The sequence below is a fragment of the Rhinopithecus bieti genome, unplaced genomic scaffold (genome assembly GCF_001698545.2).
Source record: "Rhinopithecus bieti isolate Rb0 unplaced genomic scaffold, ASM169854v2 scaffold_81659, whole genome shotgun sequence".
Classification (NCBI taxonomy): Eukaryota; Metazoa; Chordata; class Mammalia; order Primates; family Cercopithecidae; genus Rhinopithecus; species Rhinopithecus bieti.
The window spans coordinates 1,417,461-1,434,609 of NW_016837762.1; the positions used below are offsets into that span (position 1 = coordinate 1,417,461).

The following is a 17,149-nucleotide window of genomic DNA, read 5'->3' on the forward strand; positions in this document are numbered from 1 at the left end:
GTGAATAGAGTTTCTGTTTCCTTTGGGAAGCATTTCATATTTGATATCCACGTAAGGTTTGTTTGCACTGGTTAACTTAGTTTACTGTTAATACTCTTCATTTTTTACTGAGTGTAATAATAAATGTTTAACCTCTTCTGTTACTAAGTAGCATTCCCCTTCTCTTTTCTGAAAGATCAGCATCAAATTTTATTTCCTTTCTTCAAATACTTCATAGCCCTGCTCTTCAAAAGGTTCTTCTTGAGAAAGTGGCTATGAAAACCCACAATTCTTATTGTAATTCACTAAGTTACAAGGCAAATACACCACCCGCAAACCACAATGGAAAGCTCACATGAAGCCTCAGTCATAAATTTAATCAATTCTAGTTTGAATGCTAAGAAAAGTTTTAATTGTGAAAATGTGGTACATAATATTTCAAATATAAATGGAAGGATCATCAGTAGTGTTATCAAAATGCATAACACAGAAACTTTTTAAGAAAAGATAAAAAAATTACACTCAGGACTTATAACTCTTCCTCATTATAAGCATACGTAGTGATTCATTCATGCAGGTTTTTATATGAAGATAGGAATTTTTTCCTTTTCAAGAATTCCATTGTAGCCATGAGATGAAAAATGTATTATGGTGATGGTATAGCTTTCTTCTATTTTGCTTTTAGTGTTAGGATTGCTAAAAGCTTATTTAAAATTCCCAACTGACATAATGTGCTTTCAATAAGGAGGACACTGCCTCGTCCAATACCCTTCCCCTCTCATTGTTCGGTACTATATCTCCTAGCTTCATTCTACATGGGTCACTTAGTTAAGAGGGAGGCCAAGGGAGTTCCAGTTTCAGGCAGTGTGTGGCAGGGTTACTGTCCTCGCAACCTGGCTACTCCTCCAGTGAATCTCACCGTGAACGTTTCTCATAGGTGTCATATGGCAGGATGAAAAACACATTTGCCTTCTGGTGAAAGACGGCACAGGTTTTTGCCCAGCCAGGTTGGCAAGAGATCAGAACTCTTATCCCCTTGCACAATAGGTTTGAGTTCAAGGGGTTGGATGCCCCAAGCAGACGGCCAAATCCTGATTTATGAAGTATGCTGGGTCAACAGCCAGTCAGACCACTGTCACACAGGCTGCCAGGAAAACTCTTTGAAGAAGTGTTCAAAGTAGAGAATATCCCCCAGCCCCACCCAATGCCATGGGACCAAGGCCTTTCCATCCTGGTAATCATAATCTTTAGGGGAATCAGCTGCCCTGGGAATCGCCTGCCAGGGCATCACATCCACAGAAGCAGAAGAGAGCAGCCCTCCGTAGAAGCCATGGAGGAGCCGGAGAGTGACACGCAGATGGAAGTACCTGCCTCCCACCTCCTACCCTCCCCCAAGCTCATAGTCTAGCACAAGCCTGGAGTGTAGGAGCAACTGCTAGAATATTCAGTCCAATCAGATAAATTGGTTGGGTGTCTCTTCAGATTCCAGAACACTTGGAAATGGTAATTCTGCCAAAAGAGGCTCTGTCAGAGACGATCTGGGTGACAGATTGCAGTTAAAAACGTCATCTATTGAACCTAAAAAACAGTAAACAAGGCATGCATTATTACTATCACTGAAAGGAAAAAACAAAAGCCAACAGTGCCTTTCAAAGTCATGCAATGTAACTATTTCAATAATTAATAGAGAATCCTGGCTTCCTCAGAAAAATTCAAAAGGCTAAACAGAAATGTGTTGCTTTTTCTTTATTAGTAGGACAAGATTGTCACTTGCTTTCTTGTGGGCTGGAGTAAACTTGCAATGAGCTTAACATACTCTTTCACACTTGAGGGCCAAAGGCTTACATTTTGGGAACAGTTACTGAGGACAGAGGCCAGCTTTTGCAGAGGATGGAGCCAGGTTAGCACCCTGGTGGTCCTGTGCTCTGCCTGTTGTGATGCCAGGTTCGGACTGCATGACAAGCAGGAGGTGCGTCTTGGCTGTGCTGTCTGCAGTGCATGATGACAGCTTCCAGGAAGGACCCTGCCACACTCCTCTGAAGTTGAAGTGGCCCCAGGGCCGGCTTAGAGTAAACTTTTAAGGAAGCTCTGCCTAACTTCAAATGTTCCTCGGTGTCCCAAAGATGGGGTGGACACTCCAGGCAGCCCACAGGACAGAAGGTGAGCCATGGTGAAACCGGAAAATTCTGCCCAGGCTGCTGGGGCTGATAGGTGAACTGGGGGGTGTCAGAGAAAGGCCCAGGCACATATGGCACTGCAGCAAAAGGGCCAATCATCCCCTCCAAAAGGATCAGAGTATAATCCTCCACATGATTGCAATGGAGCAGAACACAAAGGCATCTTTGTGAGGAACTCCCAGGCAGAGAAAGCTGAAACAACATGGGGAGAATAGAAAGACAGAGAGACAGAAAGAGAGGGAAAGAGAGAGAAACAGACAGAGACAGAAATGGAGATGGAAGAGATGGAAGAGATGGAGACTGAAATGAAGACAGAGATGGAGAAAGAGCAGGAGAGAAAAACACACAGAGAGAAAGAGAAAGAGATGGAGAGAGAGAGAGGAGGGAGGGAAGGAGAGAGGAAGACAGAAAGAGAGAGACCACGTCTAGGATAAGAAATAGCTAGTAGCAAGCATTTTTGTTGTAAACATTTGAAGAAAGAAACGCAAGCTGTGGCCAGGCATGGTGGCTCACACCTGTAATTCCAGCACTTTGGGAGGCTGAGGCAGTTGGATCACTTGAGGTCAGGAGTTCGAGACCAGCCTGGCCAACAAGGTGAAAAACTGTCTCTACTAAAAACACAAAATTATCTGGGTATGGTAGCACACACCTGTAGTCCCAGCTACTTGGGAGCCTGAGACACGAGAATTGCTTATGTCCAGGAGCAGGAGGTTGCAGTGAGCCGAGATGGCGCCACTGCACTCCAACCTGGGTGACAGAGCGAGACTCCATCTCAAAAAATGAAAAACACACACACAAAAAAGCAAAAAACACAGGCTGTAAATACAAGTAATGAGGACTCTATATTTTACAGGTGAACTCTGAGAACACCACAACTTCACAGAGACTGCTGGTTTTCTGCAATTAGCAGCAAGAGTCCTGACTCAGGAGAGTTGCTCTACAGTCCAGGCTAGCAAAAGACAGACGGAACGGGCTCTGCAGAAGACACATCCAGACAAGCCGTGATTCATGCCACCTGCAGCCACAAGGGTGTCAATACCAAGAACTTGCCATATGTCATCAAGAGTGTGTTAAATGAAACCTTCTCAGGAGTTATTCTTTTGTGCTCTGTCCAAATCTGGAGAACCCTTCCAAATACAGTTAAAGACTGATATCTTGGCCGGGCACGGTGGCTCACGCCTGTAATCCCAGCACTTTGGGAGGCTGAGGTGGGCAGATCACAAGGTCAGGAGTTCCAGACCAGCCTGGCCAACATGGTGAAACCCCATCTCTACTAAAAATACAAAAATTAGCCAGGCGTGGTGGCAGGCGCCTGGAATCCCAGCTACTTGGGAGGCTGAGGTAGGAGAAGCTGAGGCTTGAACCCAGAAGGCGGAGGTTGCAGAGAGCCAAGATCTTGCCACTGAATTCCAGCCTGGGCAACAAGAGTGAAACTCTGTTTCAAAAAAAAAGATTGATATCTTGACCACGTAGACCCCTCCCAACTCACCATTTTTGTTCACATTCTGTACAACAGAATGTGAACAATTGGCAGGCAGTGTTCTTTCTTAATATTTAAATAATTGCCAATAATATTTAAATGATCATTAATACTCATTTAAATTAATAATAATCTTTAAAGTTATTTTGGATTATACCACATAATATAATCCTGATGTCAGAAAACTTAAAGGGGCCCAAAAGGAAAAGTCACTACATTTGCTTTTGGTAATAAACATGTCCCACTTCTTATTTTCTGAATTTTGTGATCTATTTCCCTTTTATTAATAGGTCTTGCCTTTTGAATCAATTGACTCTCTTCCATTATTTTATTCTACCCTTTTATTTAACTACTTTCCACATGGCCTTGGGAATTTTTAACATACCTCTGGAAGTTACACTGAACTTTCGGTCCGAGAAACTGCTCCTTCGGATTAAAGGCTCACTCATTTTTTCCAGAAATAACTTAATTGTCTCCTTCTTTTCTGGACTTGTACTTGACAAATTCAGAACCTTTCCATTTACTTTTACAATGGAATTACTGAGCCCAAACCAATAGAAGAAATCAAATAATGCGTCAGCTTTGAATTCATATGCAAAGCTTAAGTTATCTCCATTAACCACTTCATTTCCTGGGGGGAAGAAATTCTTCACTGCCTCTTGAAAATCAAACTGAAAGAGAGAGGAACATTGCATTGACTTCCTGGACATAAGTATCCTGTTGACATTGTAGAACTAACAACCGCCCAAATATCCAAACATCATACCTCTTATTTCCCTTTCACTCTCACAGATATTTTTAAACTGTTGTCTTTATTTTTTCTAACAAAACTTTGCATTTGCATCGTATTCCATCTAAAAATTCTGAACTGCTTGGCCAAAATTACATGTATTCTTACCCCATTTCTAATAGGTTGCTAAGAACTAAGTTCATTTCATTGGTAGCAATAATGCTACTTCGAGAACAAGGTGTCTGGATGCACTTTGTTTTCTAAGGGCCATTCTCTTGATCTAAGCCAGAGCAATAGGGCCTCAGTTCCTGCATGAAATGCACAAGCTCCTTCCAAGTAGTTGACATTCCTGGATTCAGACAGGCTAGGCTTACCTGAAGCCGGTAACTTTCTCCAATCACTGAGGAGATGACCATGTCCATCCCTTGCTCTATCTGTCTTCTTATCTTGGGGTGCCTTGTGTTCACAAGAAACGCGTATGTCCTTTCTAGAAATTAGCAAGCAGAATTCAGAAACAAGTATGTCCATGTGACATAAGCATGCTTCTTAGAATTTGCTATAGCAGTGGTTCCCGCCTCCTTTGGAGATTTTATTCATTTATAACCTTCCTTTCTGCTCCCTCACGTCCTTACTACAAAGCCTTGCCAGATTTCTAGAAGTATTTCTGAGAATTTTGCAGATTTGAAGGAGGTTCTGGGCCACTATAAAGGCAGGCTAGACAATCAGCTCCCACAAGGCTGCGGTTTGTCACTGGAGTCTCAGAAATCAGAAATTCCACTCTATAATTATCACAGATGAGAAGTGTGCCTCCACAGCATGTATCCAGTGTGGGGAAGGAAAGTGAAAGATCGAGATAGCCGGTTTTCATGTTCCCGCCATGCTGGATTTTTTCTTCTTCTTCTTCTTTTTTTTTTTTTTAGACAGAGTCTCTGTCACCCAGGCTGGAGTACAGTGACGCAATCACGGCTCACTGCAGCCTCAACCTCTTGGGCTCAAGTGATCCTCCTGCCTCAGCCTTCCGAGTTGCTGGGACCACAGGCATTCACACCACGCCTGGCTAATTTTTGTATTGTTTTGCAGAGACAGGGTTTCATCATGTTGCCCAGGCTGGTCTTGAACTCCTGAACTCACGCAATCTGCCAGCCATGGCCTCCCAAAGTGCTGGGATTATAGGCATGAGTCACCATGACTTGCTGGGCATTCAAATCACAACTTGGCTCTTACAGAAACTTTATTCTTTGAAAAAGAAAATTTGCAAAGGTCAGGAAACGGGGCTGCTCCATGCTTTCCACCTCCACCCCTACCCCCACCCCATGCCCTGCTCTCCCCATTCTCTCCAGGGACCAGACATGCTTCTGACAAATGGCTAGTCTAGGGTTCTATGGACCAAGACAACTGGAGGTTGATTCTTCTCCCTGCCGCTACCTCTAACACAATCCCAAGTGGGAAAACATCTCCCTCTCATTGTTTAAATAATACCATGTGTCTGTCCTGGCAGACAGATTTTTTTGTTGTTGATTGCTTAGTTTGGTTTGGTAACCCCTCTTGTCCAATTCTGCATGATTTAAGCCAAAAGAAGGTTGTTTACTCATTAGGAAATATAAAATATTAAATATTAGTAACCAGCGACCTCTTAACGTTTCCGGTCCCCAGCATCAGGCTCCATGGCCTTAATTATTCAGTCCTTGGTCTAAGGAGACACATAGATATCTGTGTTCTCCTCCATTTAACAGCCAGGGACCAGCCACTGTGTGACTTTTAGAACTCAGTGTTTTATACTGGCTTTGAGATATCTCAGAGACAAACCTTTGGTCCACCAACAGCAAGTGTTTATGTCCTTGAGGGAGGCATTTTAAACTAACCTTATTTATCTTGTTTTTCTTACCCATGTTTTACTTTCTCCCAAATTATTTTTTGGGCACTTTAGATATAAGCTGCCTTATATCCTCTTTAACACAATAGATAAACAAAGTAAGCAAACTGCTTGATACCTTGAATTAAATCTCACGAAAACCAAACCAACACCTCTGGGCTCATTATATACTCATGGCCAGCACACTCCACAGTTGTGCTGATGGGGGAGGTTGTACACTGCCTAACTCGAGAGGCTGTCGTTCACATGTAAAGACATTATTTGTATATTATGACAAACTTGTGGGAAGCATTAGGACTCATCTTGAGGAAATGGTAGCTTTTTCTGATTTGCACAAAAGTGCAGTTTAAAATAACAGCAAGACTGGACATATTGCCTTAATCACAATTTTGCAATATAAAATTGATCATCTTAAGCTTTGTGTCATGGAGCCTCTTCATTTTACGGCTTTTATCACAATTAACTAGTACTGGGTTTCTGGATTTCTGCTGTGGCAATTCATTACATTATAGCATGCCTCAGACACACGCCTCCTTCCATAATAGTTGTTCCACAGCTTCATACATTCTGTAGGCTACCTACAAATTCCTCCTTGTACCACTACCTATACTTTCATTAAAATGTTAAAATGAAGAGGGCTCTTACTCTTTTTTTAGATTCTCCTGAGTGATGGATGCAGGAGGTGTACTTGATACAGCTGTGAATTACATTCCTAAAGAAATATCTGATTTTCTGGTTATAATCAAGCCAAGGAACACGTGGGCTTCAGATGTTCTAATGAGCGTTTCTTGCTACTGGGCGTTCTGTTCCTGGCCTCTCCTGCAGAAAGAGCATTGTGACTTTTTACCGTCAAATGAGCAGAGAGAGCTCCACAAATCTGAATGAGAGTGAATGTTTGGGGAAATCTATTTGAAATTCGTAGATCATTTCTTAGTCCCTTGGACTCATTTTAAGAATGTTAGTTAGAAGCAAGTTTAAGAAATTCTACTTCTATTACAGAACGTTATGCCCATGACTTCCCCCATATATCATTCTGAGCAGACGGAGGAAGGCAAAATGGAGACATTTTCATACTGAAATTTGGTTTAATATAGTTGTTACCAGCTAATCTAATTTCTTGGAAGAAACAATAAAGAGATGTGTCTAAACACGACATTTCAACATCATAGCATGAAACAGAAAAGCATCCACAACTGCTATTTATTTTCTTAGTTTCCTCATCTATAAAACGGGAATAGTGTAAGTACCTCCTAGGTGGGATAATTATGCATCCTAGTCTGCCCGGGTCAGTTTATACCTTTATCCCAGAATAATTATTGATAGTAATGATGTTCATGTTCATAACGTCCTCAGTTGATAAGCCCTACAAAGTTGTTGTGCTGATACATTACATTAGAGCACTTCTTAGACATAGTGTTTGATATGTGGTAGAGCATGTTATATATCATCCCCATCACTCTAGTCACTTCTGCAACCTCCAAAGTCTCAGAAAGTCAGATCACTTCCCGCCTAGGCAGGAAGTAGAAAAGAAACCACCCGGACAGGTAGCTTCTGACCTAGGATCATTGAGGGGTTTGTTCTGCAGGCCTGTGCTGTGCTTCAGGTGGCCTCGCACACCAGGCTCCTTGCTGTCCACCTCGTTACAAGCTGATTTCTGCCCTGCTCATCAGCATGCCTCAGTCCACACCCCAGCCCAGTTTGGTCCCAGCAAGGACCAAACCAAAACTATTTAGATACTGATATGGTTTGGATTTGTGTCCCTGCCCAAATCTCATGTCGAATTGTAATTCCCAGTGTTGGAGGAGGGGCCTGGTGAGAGGTGACTGGATCATGGGGGTGATTTTTCCCCTTGCTGTTCTCATGATAGTGGGTGAGTTTTTTGCTATATCTGGTTATTTAAGAGTGTGCAACACCTGCCCTTCCGCTCTCTTCTTCTTGCTCCATGTAAGACGTGCCTGCTTTCCCTTCACCTTCCAACATGATTATAAGTTTCCTGAGGCCTCCCCAGAAGCAGAAGCCTGTATAGCCTGCAGAACCATGAGCCAATTAAACCTCTTTTCTTTATAAATTACCCAGTTTTTGGTATTTCTTTACAGTAGTGTAAGAATGGACTAATATAGATACTTACCTTTTGAGGTGTCTTTTTTGGTCTGTACATTAATAAAGAACAACATTGGTTTGCTCAGTATAGTTTCCCTGTAGTCTTTATAATCACAGTAGTTGGTCAGTTCCACATACCTATGAAAAAGCAGAGATCATTGCAAATGTAACATACCGTTTCATCTAAGTTAGGAAGGGGATGTACTGGACAGGTATCTGCCACAGCCACAGACCTTGGAGGGAAGTTCCTTGAAATGTGTCCTTACAGAGGTCGCTGTATAAGTGAATCTTTCTGGTCATGGCTGATTGGCTGAAGGATCAGAGTGCAGCCCACAGGCAGCCATGGTCCTGGGGGTGTCCTGGCATCGATGCTTGGCTCTCAGATTTTACCAGATGATCATCAGTATCATCTGTCATTTGGGCTAAAAGGGTTCATTTGAAGCAATAAGAGCTCTAAGTCCCTCTGAATTGAGAACGAATTCGACTTAAGTAGAATTAGCTGAATTTTCTCCAGTGGAGTCACCCTGTCTAACTTGTGGGCCTAGAATTTTCCTTTCCTTCTCCCCACTTCCCCTACTATTCCCAAGATAAACCAGCCCCCTCCATAGATTACAGAATCAACCAATATTCATATGAACTATTACTAATTCACATCTCCCCTATGCTGAGCTTGTGTAATTAAAAAACTAAAACAACTGATGTTGGACTTTTCACTACATCCTTGTTAAATTTAGCCTTTTTGGTTTCCATTCATTATTCTCATTTAGGAAGATCTTTCTGAATCCTGACTCTGTCATCCAGCATGTTAGCTTTCTCCCCTGCCCTTCACATCTTCCAAGCAGCCTAGCTACGTCCCTATCTGCATTGTTGATAAAAAGGTCCAAGTGCAGATTAGCTTCCTTCAAGAAGCTGGCTGATTTTCTAACTAAACCCAAACTCAGATGCCATGTGGATGTAGGCAAGCTGAATGGCCCCCAGCAGGCTGAAGGATGCGTCTGCCGCAGTCTCTCTGAAACATGGAGCTGGTTCCCCATTGACACAGCTGCGAGCATCTGCACGGAGTGAATGGCTGGCTGAGCTGAGCACGCGGGCTGCCTTTTGCTACACCACAGCGTGTTTGTTTCTTATATCTAGTCATCAGCAGAGACAGCTCCAAGCAATTCTTTCTGGCTGGTTGTCTTTCCAGTGCCTGACATGAAAATCACAGCCTTGGTGAGAAAACAGCCGCTGCAGGGAGTGGTGGCCACAGTATTCTCAGCATCCCTCCCCTGCATCCACTTCCCAACACCCCTTGGAGGGGCCAGCACACAAGACAGTGAGCAGGGCATGTGTCAAGAGCATGCAAGAGAATATCTACCCTGAGGCAGGAAAACACAGCTTCCACTCGGCTGTCTCCCAGCTTGGTTTCTTAGAAATCTATGTCATTATCTTTCTGCTGGGATTGTCAGACCTGATTTTGAGAGCATTTAAAACCTGACCCCTGATGGAGCCTCTAAAATGCTTCCTGCCTTCTATTTCACCAAGATTTTAAAGCAGTCTCCACCTCCCGCCACATCTGTAGTGGTGGCTGCTTGGGGGCTGTTCCTGGGGTGGGGAGGGAACATGGAGCTGCAGTGTTCCAGAGAAGAAAAAGGCCGATGTGCAACTTGATGCTCACGGAGTGAGTGAGGATGGCAGGAGTAGAGGAGAGGATGATGGGAATGGAAGAGGGGCGCTGGGGTGGGGAGCTGGGGTGTTACAAGGGAATGGACGGCCAGGTAAGAGAATGTAGACCCACACAGGGTGTTGGTATGGTTCTTCCTTCACCCCTCCCCTGCCCTCATCCTCACCGGGGCAGACCAGGAGAAAGGGGTGAGATGGGGAACCTCAGGAGACTGAGGGGAATGGTGCTGGTGTTGTACATCAGCTGGGAGAGAATTTTCCTGCCCTTTTTATCCCAGTTGACCAACTGCCAAAAGTTACTGGAGAAAGAAAGCAAAGGAGAAGGCGGGAAAAAGAAAACCACCATTTGCTGGGCTCATTCATTCATTCACTCAGCAGCTTCATTGAATCCCGCTGATGAGCCGGACACCAGGTGAGCATTTACATGTGTCTCATTGCCTTATCATGCTGGAGGGGCTCAGAGCCCAGGAAGGAGGCAGTGCAAAGAGGCAGTGCAGGGTGCCCCTGTGCTCGCCCATCCCTCTTGCCATCCATCTATTCAGCTGCCAAACGCCCGGCACAAATATAGATATTTCAGAATTACTAATGCAAATGTTGCTTCTACATGTTGAATATTTATCATAGTTGCTGAAGTTATCATTAGGCAGGCAGGCAAGAGTGGCTTGGGTAGGGGGTGAAGAGAAGGTGAAGTCTGTGGTTACACAGTGGGGTGAGGATATAGGTAGAGAAAAGAAAAAGAAAACTCCTGTAGCAAAAGAGGAAGAAAAGGGCAAGTCTGGTTTACATAAACATAAAGAGATAGCTGGGTGATGCGGGGGCAGGGGCAGGCTCTACCTGTGACCCACTCCAGGCAGGTTTCCCTTTCTCCTACCACCCTGTTTACATGGAGTTCAGTCATGGTCATTTCAGCTCCTTTAGTATATTCCTCGGGTGATTCCTCTATTCTCTCAATATCTGGAGTCCAATTGTCATTCTTAATGGAAAGCGCGTGGCATTTGTGTACAATGCATCCAGAGAATCTGCAGTTTGGATGCCTTTTCTGATGACACAAACGCCAGTACAGTATTTCCTTCTGCATACAAAATTGATTGATAGCTGCTGGGTCAGTGGTCCCACAGATAAAAATCTCAATTTACAAATGATCTCTGGTTCAGAGAATAATCAGTTTTCCCTGGAATTTGGTGGAAGGTTTTTCCGAATGCTACTGGGCTCAAAGAGCGGGTATTTGGCATGCTCACAGAAGGAAACCTGCTGGATAGCCACATGTTGAGTGTAATCTATGACCTACACATGAGCTATCCATTTTTGAGCCTGAATTTCATAAAACACCTTGGATAATAAAACTACATGCAACATAATTTAATCTGCCTTTGATGATTCAGGGGTACTTGAATTTCAGCTCCTTAACAGGCTGTAAACCTCATCACAGCGCATGCCAGTTATCACTGTACCACAGATGTGTGAAAACACTGCTTATAGAAGATCTCTGATGCCAGAATCTACAGACAAGAGATTGTGGCAAGATCCCTACTTAATAAGCTCCCTATCTCTAACCAGACCACAGATAAGGAATACCTCATTAATTCATCCATCCCCAGCCTCCCGGTTATGGTCCAGTTGTTAAACACCTTGAAATTCCATTGAAATAAATAAATGTGAGCATTCACTAAAATACAATAAGATCAGAGAATTTAGTTGTTAAGGGGCACAGATATTTAAGTTTCTGACATGTAATCACTGCTTTTAGTTTAAGACTATCCTTACTAGATTATATTAGGGACTAGTTATTCGATCTTCCTTGTTTGTCTGTGTGTTGTTTGTTTGTTTGTTTTTTGAGATGGAATCTCACTCTGTCTTCCAGGCTGGAGTGCACTGGCACAATCTTGGCTCACTGAAACCTTTGTCTCCCAGGTTCAAGCAATTCTCCTGCCTCAGCCTCCCAAGTAGGTGGGATTACAGGTGCACACCACCGTGCCCAGCTAATTTTTGTATTTTTAATAGAGACAGGGTGTCACCACATTGGCCAGGCTGCTCTTGAACTCCTGACCTCAAATGATCTGCCTGCCTCAGCCTCCCAAAGGGCTGGGATTACAGGTATGAGCCATCACACTGTGCCTTTAATCATAGATATTTCAGAATTACTAATGCAAATACTGCTTCTACATATTGAATATTTGTCATGGTTGCTTAAATTATCATTAGGAATGAAAAGCAAATACTTTAAGATAGGCTCTTAAACTCTCATTTCTTCATTGCTTTATCCTGGCCCCAAAATGCTTCTGGGGTGAAAGTTTCTAAGCTTGGCTTCAATCCAAAGATTAAAAGGCAGGACAAGTCCGGGCGTGGTGGCTCACATCTGTAATCCCAGCGCTTTGGGAGGTCAAGACAGAGGACTGCTTGAGGCAAGGAGTTATAGACCAGCCTGGGCAACATAGTTCCGGACCAGCCTAGGAAAACCTTGCCTCTACAACAAATTTTTAAAATTAGCCAGGTGTGGTGGTGCATGCCTATACTCTTAGCAACTCAGAAGGCTGAGGTGGGAGGATTGCTGGAGTCCAGGAATTCCAGGTTGCAGTGAGCTATGACTGTACCACTGCACTCCAGCCTGGGCGACAGAGCAAGACCCTATCTCAACAAACAAACAAACAAACAACCCAAAGCAACCAACCAACCAACCAAACAAAACAAAACAAAAAACCCAGCAGGACAATGTAATGGGAAGCACAGTATTTCAAAATAAGATTGAATTCATGTCCTAATTTGCTGGCTATGTGAATTCAATTCCAGAGCCACAACTCACTGTGACCTTGAGGGGCTTCTTTAACCTTCTGCACCTGTTCACTTATCTGTGGAAAGGGCATAACAGTATTTTTTTTCTCTCATGATGAGTAAATGCAGTACATGCAATGTAGACATATGAATTTGAATCCATAGTAGATGCTTAATAAACATCATGAGTGTCTCTAATCCTGGCCAACTTGGCAAACCCACAGGATGAAGTTCTGTAAACTTCTGACTCCCAACCAAGGCTGTGTTCATTTAAGTTCCTAGGAAATTAGGAAAATATCAGCATCTGATACATGAGCAAGAGTTGCTCCTTCCTTGTTCCAATTTCTTTCCTCATTTTTTCAGTTTAGGAGGCTAAAGGGAACAACTTAATGACAGCAACATCTGAAAAGGAGGACCAAAAAAGAGCATTGTGTTTTGTTTCTAGCAAATCAGGAGTCACTGAAAGATGGCCCACCTCTAACACATCCACCTTTCAAAGCTGCCCCAAATTTCCCTTGGCTCTAACAATTTCAGCTCAATGACAAATAGGAATTCAAATCCTCCATGAACTCCATCAAAGGGTGGAGTGTGTGTGTGTGTGTTCATTAAAAAAAAATATGGACAGTTGAGCAGAGACAAAGAGGAACACACACTGCAATAGTCTGTATAGGAGGCCCAGGAACTGCTTGCCACCTTCACAATTCTTTGCCGTGACACTAAGCAAAATTTGCAGAGCCATTTTACTCTTGGGGGAAGCAGGATGCCCCTGCCATGACTTTCCAGTGTTAACTCGATCACCTTACACAGAGTCTCGCCCTAATCTCTTTTCCCTTCTTCCCTCCCCCTTCTGCCCTAGTTCTAGTGAAACAAAGCAAAATTTTTAGACTTCTCACTCTAATGTCTGTGGCTCACACAGACATGATTCAAGGGTACACATGTTCATGCATTCATTCCTTAAGGAATTGTTGACACTTAGTGTGTGCGAGACTCTGATGGGGGCAGAGGATGATTCATTCATTTATGCATGCAAGGAATGATTACTGAGTACCTACTGTGTGCTGGGCACTGGGGACACAGAGACGAGAAAGGGAATAGCCTTGCTTCTAAGAAGCATACAATCTCCTAGGGAGACAGATGAGAAAACACATGATTTTGGTATGAAATCATGAATGTATAACCTTCTTGCTCAAAGTGTGATCCTTGGACTAACAGCACTGGAATCACCTGGCATGATGAAGAATCTGGGGCTCCCCCCAGAATCAGTCAGAATCTGTGTTTTAACAAGGTTTCCAGGAGACTTGCATACTTATTTAAAGTTTGAGAAGCACTGGTCTAAGACATGGTCCCTTCTATTCATAGGCTTGCAAACTGGTAAATCATTCAAACATACTAACGCCAAAGAAATGCATAGTTCTCTGTATTCATGTGTCCAGGCTCCACTGGGTTCTCTCCTTGTCTGTTAAGCCAAAGGGAGCAAGTTAGGAGGGGCTAGGGGTTAGAGCCATGTATTGGGGTGAGATGGGTAGTAGGAGAGAGATTGTCCTGTCAAGCCAAACAACCCACAAGGGTTGGACAAGAGCAGGGGCAGGGGGCACCCCAGGAAGAGTCACAGTTTAGCCCATCCATGGGGACCATAGGATGGCTGCATGCAGGCAGGCAGGCAGGTAGGTGGCAAGGACCAGGGGAGCTGAGAGTAGAAAGGAGACCCAAGTGTGGCTGCAAGTCCAGAGCCTGGCTCTGAAGAAGGCAGGCAGGAGAGAAGGCCAGGAGGCACATCGCTGTAGAGTCATCAGATCTGAGTGTGATTTTTGTCTCTGTGACCTCAGCTAGTGTTTTAACCTTGCAGACATTCATTTTCCTCACCTATAGAATCTGGCTAACAAAAGGTACCCCATGAATGGCTAAGAGATTAAACAATGTGTGTAAAGCTCTTGGCTTCTGGTGCTGCTTCAGTATCACTACTGTTACCACTTTATAGTTGAGGAAATGGAGTCCCATGGACAGTAAGTAAATTTCCCAAGGTCATTCAGCTAGTAAAGAGCAGAGCCCTTCTTCTGGACTGACTCCTAAAAATCTCACAGCTCAATGCATGCATGGTTACTATTCCACCAACATCACTATGCGTCCTGCTAAGGGGCTGCTGTCCTAAGCAGATTGCTACATCTAAGACCACATTTTCCAACCTCCCAGCCTCAAGTTGAACTCTCTTCTGAGAACTGGGCCTGAGCTGGCAGACAGAGCCCAGCACTTCCCACTGCGGGATGGAGGTGAGGTTTCCCTCAGTAAACTTCCAAGTGTGTTCCAGCCTGCCTGTCCTCATTTTAACCCCATGAGTGCCACTCCACCTCACCTGCATTCTCTGCCCGAGGAGGTGTGATTGTCACCCACCCAGGAGCAGGTCACAGCTCTGCTTTTAGTGGCTTCTTTAAAATCACTGCACTTACTTCCTTTTGTAGGCTGACTGTACAAGATATGCACTAGCTGACATAATTCCAGTTATTTATTTGTAGATTCAGTAAATGAGTGATAAAGCAAGATTATTTCAGGTTTGAAGTAATTTGCTGAAAGCATAGGTTCTCCTGGTTCTGCTGGTCCTCCCACTTAGCAGCATCTTACCTAGGTAAATTACTTAAGCTCTGAGTCCTAATGCTTTCATCTGTAAAAAGGAGCAATAGTGTGAACTTTGTAAACTTTTATGAGATAATAGCTGAGAAATACTTTGCACCATTCAAGTAAATGTTAGTGGCCACCATTACTATTGTATTTATTTTTATTCCCCAAGCAGCTTCTTTCATGCTAGGGGAGCACCAAAAAGAAGGGGCTCCAGGTCTTCTTTGCCAAAAGTTTGCCATTATACTTCACCAAGAGGCTGCTTTATAGGAAAAAAAGGTGTGTGTGTGTGTGTGTGCACGCGTGTGTGTCACAGTTAATGGTAATTTTGACTTTTAAGTATTGAATGAATAGCTCCCTGAATGACCATTACCCACATCTTGTGTCCTGAGCACGTTGTGTTTACAACATGGGTGAAAACCCTGATCTTGAAAGAAAAAAATAAAAATAAAGATCTTGCCGTAAATCCTACAAAGTAGGACAAATATTTTCAAGTAGGTTCTGGAAGGAGCTTTAGGGCTAGTGGCCATCACTAAACCTTCCCACTAGGCTAGATTTCCTTAGTTTACTTAGTAGGTATGTGCTTATAAAAATGTTCAGTATCAGAAAATGAACCTAAGAGGAGCTGCTAAAATCGTCCTCTTGCTCTCTTAACAAGTGAATCATCCGAAAGTCAAGGTTGGTGGCTCTTAGCCTTTCAGGGTTGCTTGGAAAAGGGCCTCATGAAAGCCACAGTACACACATATGAGGTCCCAGAAAGAAATTCTAATTACACCAGGGGCTTATCCCGTATGCCGAAAATATTTGTTGAGTTAAAAAGAACTAATTAATTAATAGAGCAAGGACTCTTAACCTGGGTCCAAGTATCTCATGAACATCCTGGATGGTCACCAAAAATTGGGTATATATCTACATTTCTGGGGAATCTACATACAATTCTCAAAAGTTCTATGGTCCAAAATGATTAGGAATCATTCTGCCTTTTGGGATCCCTGGCCATCTTGGTGGCTGCTTTTGGTTAGAGGCCATCCCACACCCAAGATCAGAATATGTTGGCCACAAAGAAGATGAAAAGTCACTGGAGTCCATCCACTCTAGGCTCCAACCCATTAAGAAAGGTGGAAAATACAAGCTGGGGCAAGCCAGCTCTGAAGATGATAGACAAGGCAAAGTGAAACTGGTCATCCCCACCAACTGCCTGGCCTCGAGGAAATCTGAAATACAGCACTAAGCGACATACTCTCAAAACTGCCATCTACCACTCCAGCAGTAATAACATTAAATTGGGCACAACATGTGGAAAATACCATAGGAAGGGCACCCTGGTGTCACTGATCCAGGGGATTCTGAGATTTTTTTTTTTTTTTTTTCTTTGAGACAGGGTCTCACTCTGTTGCCTAGGCTGGAGTGCAGTGGTACCATCTTGGCTCATTGCAACCTCCACCTCCAAGATTCAAGCCATCCTCCTCCCACCTCAGCCTCCTAAGCAGCTGGGACCACAGGTGCATGTCACCACGCCCAGCTAATTTTTGTAGAGAGGAGGTCTCACTATGTTGCCCAAGCTGGCCTCAAAGTCCTGGACTCAAGCAATCCACCTGCCTCAGCCTCCCAAAGTGCTGGGATTACAGGCATGAGGCACTGCACCTAGCCCTGAGATCTTTAGAAGCACGCCAGAACAGACTGATGAAAGAAAATCAAGCAAATCTTTAATAAAACTGGCCACAGCTTATTTTCAAAAGAAGGAAGGAAGGGAGGGAGGGAGGGAGGGA

The 17,149-nt window shown here is 43.7% G+C and overlaps 1 protein-coding gene across 1 annotated transcript in view; it reads right to left on the reverse strand.

The window, feature by feature from the left end:
- Window positions 1-335: 335 nt before the first annotated feature.
- MEDAG (mesenteric estrogen dependent adipogenesis) overlaps window positions 336-17,149 on the reverse strand; it is a 19,802-nt gene continuing 2,988 nt past the window's right edge. The window contains exons 2-5 of the mRNA XM_017865960.1: window positions 8,368-8,477; window positions 4,741-4,853; window positions 4,022-4,307; window positions 336-1,557 (exon numbers count right to left, since the gene is read on the reverse strand). Coding sequence (XP_017721449.1) covers window positions 1,433-1,557; window positions 4,022-4,307; window positions 4,741-4,853; window positions 8,368-8,477 — 634 coding nt within the window. The 3' untranslated portion in view covers window positions 336-1,432. The remainder of the gene's footprint in view (window positions 1,558-4,021; window positions 4,308-4,740; window positions 4,854-8,367; window positions 8,478-17,149) is intronic.